Source organism: Meles meles, chromosome 17, assembly GCF_922984935.1.
Source record: "Meles meles chromosome 17, mMelMel3.1 paternal haplotype, whole genome shotgun sequence".
Lineage (NCBI taxonomy): Eukaryota > Metazoa > Chordata > Mammalia > Carnivora > Mustelidae > Meles > Meles meles.
Window position 1 is genome coordinate 69,204,182 of NC_060082.1, and position 8,773 is coordinate 69,212,954.

At 62.4% G+C, this 8,773-nt stretch overlaps 1 protein-coding gene across 1 annotated transcript; it reads left to right on the forward strand.

Annotated features, from left to right (window-relative positions):
* The first annotated feature begins 130 nt into the window (after window positions 1-130).
* Window positions 131-7,568, forward strand: LOC123928089 (voltage-dependent N-type calcium channel subunit alpha-1B-like). The gene is given in 9 exon segments (XM_045983149.1): window positions 131-763; window positions 1,280-1,392; window positions 2,399-2,526; window positions 3,857-3,992; window positions 4,154-4,270; window positions 5,365-5,460; window positions 5,462-5,576; window positions 5,824-6,068; window positions 6,451-7,568. Coding segments are annotated over 9 exon segments (1,656 nt in total). The 5' UTR covers window positions 131-603; the 3' UTR covers window positions 6,997-7,568.
* The last annotated feature ends 1,205 nt before the right edge of the window (window positions 7,569-8,773 follow it).

Consider the following 8,773-nt stretch of genomic DNA (forward strand, 5'->3'; position numbering starts at 1 on the left):
AGTGTCACTGTATGCACACCACACTAACCCTGATGCCAAAAAAAGATAAATCAGTATTTTATGTCTCTGCTGCTTCCCATCTCAGCATCTGCTCCTTGCAATGCCCAACCCCCTGCCCTGCTCAGTGAGCCTTGCTGTCCTGGCTCATGGCGTGTGACACACCCTGGTCCCTTTCTGCCTTCGGGGTCGTGCACACACGACACCTTTCCTGACCACCCTGTCCAACACGGCAGCCCTCCTGGTATGTCATCCCTCCTCCTTGGCTTCTTCTGCACCCAACACCCTAGATTTTGAACTTACTGCCACTTTATTAAGCCACGTCGTGCCACAGAGGCAGCAGCTTTGCTTTCGTTCCATCACCTAGAACAGTACCTGGCACGGGTGGGTGTTCACTCAATAGTGTTGAAGGGCTGGACCGCCACCGTGACCTTCTCCGCTCCCAGGGCCCGTGCACGCAGGCCTCTGTCTCCAGACAGGAGCCCATCGGGGCGCTCAGATGGCCGCCGTGGCCACGCTTCTTCCTGCTCCGCCCTCTCTCCTAGCACTGTCCTTGCCCGGTTTCCCTCTACACCACACCTCTCCCCGCCTGCTCCCCAAGGGGCTATGCGACGGCTGCTGACATCTCTCTTCCCCTCCACACCCTGCCCCGTCCCAGCCGGCACCAAGCAGCACCAGTGTGATGCCGAGTTGAGGAAGGAGATCTCCTCTGTGTGGGCCAATCTGCCCCAGAAGACCCTGGATGTACGGGTGCCACCCCATAAACGTAAATGAGGGCAAGAAACTCCCCTTGTTCACCCCCTTCTGTGTCCCACTCAGAGGCAGTGCCGGGACCCCTGGGCCAGGGTGACCTCATTGATAGTCTAGACTTAGATTCCACCTGCGGGGAAATGGTCTTACGAGTGGGCACATAGGGACTGTGGGAGGGGATGACCTGGGCTTTATTCTGTTGGCCACAGTCCCCCCCATTCCCGGTGGGGGGTGTACTTAAAAAGATCCAGAGAACAGCAGGGAGACTCCTGTTAGAGATGACGGGCTTAAAGATTAGACCCCATATCCACTTCACTGGGAGGAGATGCAGGGCCCTGTGGAGAGTCAGTACAGCTCCAGGGAGCACGTGCCCAGTGTCCAAAGACACCATGTGGGGACCGTGCAACTTTGGCCAAGCCCTGTGGCCTTTCCTGAGCGTGTCCGGGGTTCCTCATGGTGGGGGCTCTTCCCTTGTCCCACCCCACCCCGCCTTCCTCCGTCATACTCCGTCCTCTGTTTTCTCTCCCTCCAGCCGATGAGACGACAGTGGGGAAGGTGTACGCGGCTCTGATGATATTCAACTTCTACAAACAGAACAAGACCACCAGGGATCAGATTCACCAGGCCACGGGAGGCCTGTCCCAGGTACCGGGTTTCAGGGTTCCCAAGAAGTACGCCTCAGGCTCTGACACCCGTCAGCTGTTTCGACAGCAGAGGGAACGCACATCCTCCCGGGGATAGCACGGCAGGAAAAGGAGGACGAGAGGTCCCAACTGTGGCTTCACTTCTCCGCCCCCAAAGTCAGAGACTCCATGCAGCCTGTCTGCTTTCCAGTGGCTGGTCTCTTGCTGGTCCAGGGGTCCCCTGACTTGGAGAGCTAGTGTTCGGGAGCAGTAGACAAGGGACTGAGAACATGTTTCCTGGAGATACCACTTTCTTAAGTGGTAGAAGAAAGAAGTTCGAACAACACTCGAGGAGGTTGTCTGGGGAGGTGCGAGGAGAACTTGCTTATCCTGCACACGGGCAGGGAGCAGAGAGGTTCAAACCGATGGGTCCAAGTCATGATTTGTTCCACTCATGACTCTGACTGGGCTGGTTTGGGGCCCCGTCTTCCTGATGTCGCCCTTCAAAGAGAACAACTTCCCACATAGCCAAAGCGTCAGTGACCATATGTAGACTCTCTTGTCTAGAAAGTTGCCTGGTGGTCAGGGCTTGCGGGGACAGTCACCCTTCTTGGGATGGGAACTATCTGATGCCCGCCCACACCGCAGCTCCCCGTTCCCCGGGCTGTTGCAGACACCCTTCCGTGCCCTGCCCCCCACCAAGCCCGGAAATCTCAGAATTCTGCTCAATCTGGGGCTCACGCGGCCTCTGCCCGTCAATCCAAGTCGACGAGATGAAATATTTTTACCATTTCTAAGTGGATGCAGTCCCCGGATTTTGTAGGTGAGGAAGCTGAAGCTCCAAGAAGTGAAATGACTTTGTTGATGTCACTTACAGGCCAGGCTGGGAGGAAGACCCTGCCTCCCTCCTGTGTAGGGCTGGGGCAGGGCAGAAGGAGCACCAGCCCACGCTGTGGGGACACTGCAGCTTCCTGGTGCACCTGTCTCTGCCCTTAGAGCTCTTCCCCTTCTCTGCGTCCCTTCTGCAGATGGGCCCTGTGTCCCTGTTCCACCCTCTGAAGGCTACGCTGGAGCAGACACAGCCCGCGGTGCTCCGAGGAGCCCGGGTTTTCCTTCGGCAGAAGAGCGCTGCCTCCCTCAGCAACGGCGGGGCCGTGTGAGTACCCGGCCAGGGGGCGTGGTGCTGGGAGGAGGGAGGACTCCTGGTGTCGGCACCTCCCAGAGGGGCTCTCTGCAGGCCTGGCCGCAGGACATGGAGCCTTCAGGTCCCAGCGCCACTTTGGGAGGAGGCTCCACTGTTCACCCCGTGCCCACCTCCGCCCAGATGGTTCTCGTGGGTGGTGCCTGGAAGCTGGCCCAGGCCGGCTGCTGGAGCCGTCTGTGGTGGTCCCCAGAGCTGATTCCCCAACGCGACACAGGTGCCTCTGATGGTCCCGAGGTCAGCGGCTCCAGACCGTCCCCTCCCAGTGCGTGTGCCCATTTGCCTTCCCGCGCAGGGGCCTCTGCCTCTGCTCACTCCCTGCCCGTCGAGAAATTACTTGTTTCCACCTCGGTCCGCACCGCATTCTGTTGACGCCTTGTGTGTGTCTGGTCTTCCGAACCCCTCTAAGACGCCTTTCCCTCAGATGCCCGCTCCGGTCGCGCTTTCTGAAGCAGCTGTATCCGGTACACAAACTGGTGACATCCTTCTCGCCTGTCCTCTGACTCTTGCCGCAGTAATTCTTGGGCATGAACCACCCAAACCGAGTGCTGTGAAAGAGCAGTGACCCGTCCTGTGCCGTGTGTCGCCGAGGGGTGGTGCAGCGGGCTCCTCTAGCCAGCCCCTGGGGCCAGCAGGGTCCCGTGTCTGCTCACACCCCATCGGCTCAACGGACCCCTGGCTGAGCGCCGAGGGAGGGGCTTCTGCTCCGCCTCATGCAGCGGGGGCTGAGGCGCGGGGCCCGAGAGCAGACTGGGCGTGGCCGGCATGCTTAGGGCTCCCGACGTCCTCTCGTGGCACACGTTTGGATGCTCTTCTTTGAAGCCGGGTTGTGGGTCTTGCACTTAATGAGGTGGATTTTGCTGAGTCCTAAACTGCCCGTAACTCAGCAGCCAGGGCTTGCCGGGCACAAGCATCAACAGGATGTCCGTACTGGGTGTTGTGCACGTCGTACACGTGTGGTCTTTGCTGAGAACCGTCCCTGCTCCAGCTGCACACAGGAGGCCGTGTTTAGGGCTGAGGAAGCTGCTGGCCGGGCCCAGCCCTCCCTCGGACTCCTCTCCGGGGCCCTCTCGGGCCGTCTGCTCCGAGCCTGGCTCTGGGTCCACACCCCTTGCCCCGTGGCCATTTGAGGGCCTGCACGGGAGGGCCTTGTGCCGCTGGGCTGCTCCTGAGCCCAGGCAGAAGGGCCAGTGTAGCTTCCTGGCAGGCTGGGGCCAGGTCCTCGGTGGACTTGCCGGGGCCCACAGACCTCTGAGCCAACAGGACAATCGTCTCTGCTCTACAGACAAACCCAAGAGAGCGGCATCAAGGAGTCTGTTTCCTGGGGCACTCAGCGGACCCAGGAGGTACCCAGTGAGGCAAGGGCACCCCTGGAGCGTGGCCACTCCGCAGAGATCCCAGTGGTGCAGCCGGGAAAGCCGGTGCGGGCTCCTGGGGACTCAGGCTGGGGCTGGCGGACGAGATGGGGGGCGTGAGGCAGGGATGGTGGGAGATGCCAGGAACGCGGCAGGGAGCCCCGGGGAGGGGGAGAAGGTGAGAGTGGAGTGGAGGCTGCCGTGACTGTGCGCTGCTCCGTGCCCAGGCCGTGGATGTCCAGATGCAGAGCGTGGCCCTGAGAGGTCCTGACGGGGAACCCCAGCCCGGCCTGGAGAGCCAGGGACGAGCGGCCTCCATGCCCCGCCTGGCTGCAGAGACTCAGGTGGGTGGTCTGGGAGGGTCAGGGTCATGGGAGGGTGGGGGAGCGGGGGATGAGGAAACCTGGCTTGGGAGGGCTTGTGTCCCTCGTGAAGGCTCCCACCTTATGGCAGCCTGGATGCTGTCGGCCCTGTCAGGGACTCCTGGGACTCCACAATGGACTCAAGAGGAACAGCCAGGGCCCTCCGAGGCCTGCCAAGAGTCCCCAGCACCCACCGGTGGTCAGCCTCTTTTTGGGTTACTGTGGGCGAGTGTGCGTGACCCAGCCTTTCCCTCTCTAGGACATACCTGTCCCACCCTAGTGCACCCCCTTCCCACCAGTGCATAAGGTGCCTCACACCTTGGTCCTCCCTTTGCCCGGTCGAAGCTCTGGGGGTGATCTGCCCTGTTCCTTCTCTGGTGTGCAGGAGCTCCCAGCTCCGTCCCCTGCTCCTTCGGGCATGCAGGGACGCTCTAGGGCAAGGGGGCTGCATGCCCTTTCACAAGGACTCAGAGAGGGGCCTGCAGACCTGAGACTGGGTCGGGGGCCCTGTTTTCACTTGCTGGGAAGGTGAGGGGCTTTAGAAGAGCATGACCTGTGGTCTGGGGCCTCAGCGCTGGCCTGGGGCTGGCCGTGTCCCTACCTCCTTTTGTGGTTCCTGGCTCTGCACATTCAAAATGACTTCATCCTCTAAACTTGTCTCTGTGTCCCACTGCTGGTGGCTCCCGCCCTCTTCCCCTTCCTGACCCTGGCCAGTGGAGCGGCTGCAGGACACTGAGTGGAAGCCGTGGGTCTGCTCCACGTGGGCCCATTTCCACGGGTCCTGATTCCAGCTCAGGGCGGCAGCCCGTGGCCCTGGCCCCGCAGAGCCGTCACACGCAGCTCCCCTCGGTGCTCTCCTAGCCCGGCCCCAGCCTCCCTCTTCCTGGCCTCCTCCCTGTCCTCCCGGGACACGGAGGCAACAGCTCTCTGCGCCCTGCTGGCAGAGACGGGAGAAAGGGTGGGCCTGGGTGGGGAAGAGCTTTCCAGGGAGAGGGAGGGGCCTGGTGGTTCTGGAGCCCCAGACCTGTCTCTCAGACTGTGAGATAAAGGATGCCCCCCCAACCCCCGCCCCGCAGTCGGCCCCCAGCGCCAGCCCCATGAAGCGGTCCATCTCCACACTGGCGCCCCAGCGCCCTCACGTGGCTCATCTCTGCAACGCGGCCCTGGACCGCGCCCGGGCCAGCCAGCCTGTGCGCCCCCCCCCCCCCCCACCGCTGCCACCGCCGCAGGGACAGGAAGCAGAAGTCCCTGGAGAAGGGGCCCAGCCTGTCTGCAGACACAGATGATGGTGCGTCAGGGTCCCTCGGATGTCCAGGGCCTGGGGCAGGGGTCTGAACCCTCTTCCTCTCTGTGCCTCGACCGTACAAGCAGTCCTGAGTAGGGGGTGGTGAGTCGCAGGTCTGGGGACCAGGCAGGACCACCCGCCCACCTCGGCTCTTCCCCGGGTCCTCCTGCTAGTCCTGGGGACCAGGTCTGGGCTGGGGGTCTGTCTCCCCGCCTGGCTCTCTGTGCTGACTTTCCCTCTTCCTGGCCAGCACCCAGCAGGGCCGCAGGGCCAGGCCCACCCCCGGGAGAGGGACCCACAGGCTGCCGGAGGGAGCGCAGACAGGAGCAGGGCTGGTCCCAGGAGCGGAGGCAGCCTTCTTCCTCTTCCTCGGAGAAGCAGCGCTTCTACTCCTGCGACCGCTTTGGGGGCCATGAGCCCTCGCGTCCCAAACCCTCTCTCGGCAGCCACCCCACATCGCCAACAGCTGGGCAGGAGCCAGGACCCCCGAGACCAGTAAGACGGGACCCCCTCGCTGCCCCTCCTTGTAAGACTCCCCCCGCCACCACGTTCCGAATCGTCCTTCACGTGCTGGTTCCCTGGCCCGAGTCTCCTCCCCTCTTCCTTGCCCCACTGCTCCTCCACCAGCCCAGGCCTCCCCTCCCAGCTGCCCTGGACTGGCCTCTGGTCTCGCCCCTCCCTGAGCCGTGCCTGTCCCTTTGTCACCCGTTGTTTCCAGCTACGTTTCCCCCACCACACGCCCTACCTGTCCCCCTCCTCGGGCGCCTGCCTCTCTCCCTGCCTCCCTGCCCCTCCTCCCAGTGGTGCTCACCTGCACTGGCCTCTGGCCCCGTACTTTCATTTTTTCCTCTTTTTGCTCTGTTCTGCTTTCTTGTAGGGTGGCGGCTCCGTGAACGGGAGTCCCTTGTTGTCGGCATCCGGTGCTAGCACCCCTGGCCGTGGCGGGCGGAGGCAGCTCCCCCAGACTCCGCCGACCCCCCGTCCCAGCGTCACCTACAAGACGGCCAACGCTTCGCCTTTCCACTTCGCTGGGGCACAGACCAGCCTCCCCACCTTCTCCCCAGGCCGGCTTAGTCGTGGCCTTTCCGAACACAACGCTCTGCTCCAGAGAGACCCCCTCAGCCAGCCCCTGGCTGCCGGCTCCAGGATCGGCTCTGACCCTTACCTGGGGCAGCGTCCGGACAGTGAGGACGCAGCCCGCACCCAGCCTGAGGACACGCTTACCTTCGAGGAGGCCGTGGCCACCGACTCAGGCCGCTCCTCCCGGACTGAATTGAGCGTCCCGGACTCCGTGTCCTCTCTGACCTCCCAGTCCCACCCCCTCCGCCGCGTGCCCAGCGGCTACCACTGCACTCTGCGACTCGGCTCGGGCGGCCGGGCCCGGCACAGCTACCACCACCCCGACCAGGACCACTGGTGCTAGCTGCACCGCCCACGCCACGCACCTGCGCCGCAGCCGCCTTCCGCCGATGAGTTTTATCGTCCACGCTGGCTCCGGGGGACGCTCAGGGGCACCGAGGCGGGGGCAGCAGCCCCTGCGGGGAGGGGCCCTGCCTTTGGGGCCAGCTGGGGGGAGGCCCCGCTGCTCCCCCCGCCACCTCCTCCTTCACACTGGACCGAGTCTTAAGCCCTTTCAGACAGGGCTGTGGCTCTCTCTGTCCGCCGGTCTGCCTGCCTGGGTCTCGTACCACAGACCCTACATGGGAAGTGGCTGCGTGTGCTGAGTAGGACGCTGCTGGTCTGGATCCTGCGTGCTGGGTCCCAGCATCCGGGGTGTGTGTCTGGAGCCGTTCCGAGGAGGTCTGGAGCTCGCGGAGGCCATCCTTTATCCAAGTCTGTGGCCCTGGGGAACCTGGCACGTTTGAACGCCTGGCCAGACAAGACAGAGTTGACGGTCCACGGGCAGCAGCCTGGGGAGCCTGGGCCGTGGCTCCATGCGTTCTTGGCAGCGCCCACAAACACAGACATGTCCGGCGTGGCTCTTTGTACCTGAAACCACAAGTGGACACCAGAAATACACTCTCACACTCCGTCCTCTCCCAGATGCTGTCAACCCTGGCGGGGACCAAATCTGGAAACATTCTGGCTGTTGGTTTTGGTTTTTAATCACAACACCCTTCCCTCTTTTGTTAATTCCATATACTTGATCTAGAAAAAAGAGAAAAACAAGACTGGGGAAGGAAATAGCAATACTACTTAAAAAAATCCAACCTGTAGGAAGCTCTCAGCTCTTTGGTGTGTGTGCGTGTGCGCGTGCGCGTGCGCGCGCGCGCGTGTGTGTGTGTGTGTGTGTGTGTCTTGTGTGAGGAGACGCTCTTGCGTCCAGCCTGGGTGGTCCCCCAGCTCCCCTGGCCCCTGCTGCTCTCGACCAAGTGCCTGACTCCCGAGCCCTCTCGGGCCAGGCTCCTGGGGGCGGTGCCGTGAAGCCTGTGTGAAGCGTGGGTGAATCCTTGGAGCTGTGCCCAGTTCCAGATATCGGCCAGGTCCAAGGCTGGTGCCAGTGGAGGACACTCGTGTAGCATCCAGTGGGACGGCTGTCGTTGGAAACGAAGCGACCACTTCCCCGTGTTCCTCCCACGAGTGAAAGGGCTTCCTGGGAAGCCACACAGCAGCGTGGAGCGTGTCCTCGTGTGGGGTGTTTTCGGTCTGTCGCACTTCTGAATCTCAGGGACGGGATGCCTGCCAAAGGGGACACGATGTCTGTCGTTGTGAGCTTCTTCTCAGAGAAGGCCAGAGAGAGGGAGAGGCACTTGCAAGAGGGGGAGGTGGGGGCAGGAGGGAGGGTCTGTGTCTGGGCAGACGCGGCACTCGGGACGCCCCAAGTGAATGAGGCCACGACTCCGAGGAAGGGACGCGGCAAGGAGAAGCTTCGAGACTGTGGCTCGCGTGGGAGGCATGGAAGCCCGGCACTGTTCGTGGCACAGGACGTGGGAAAGCAGAAAGCGAAAGAGGAATCCAACCTCATGGCCGCTCTCAAAAGGGAAACACCGGAGTTAGGAGGCTGTGGGTAAAATGCCGGGAGACCCTTTGTTGCGTGGACGAAAGGAGAACTTAGATGGTCAGATTTGGGTGCGCCCTCCGTGTCTGGAAACGTCAGATGATCGCTTTGCCGGATCTTTTGAGTGATCCCATTGGCTGCCACCCCATGACTCGCCTTAAAGAAACTTGGCCTGCGATGTGTGTGTGCGTTTCTCTGTGTG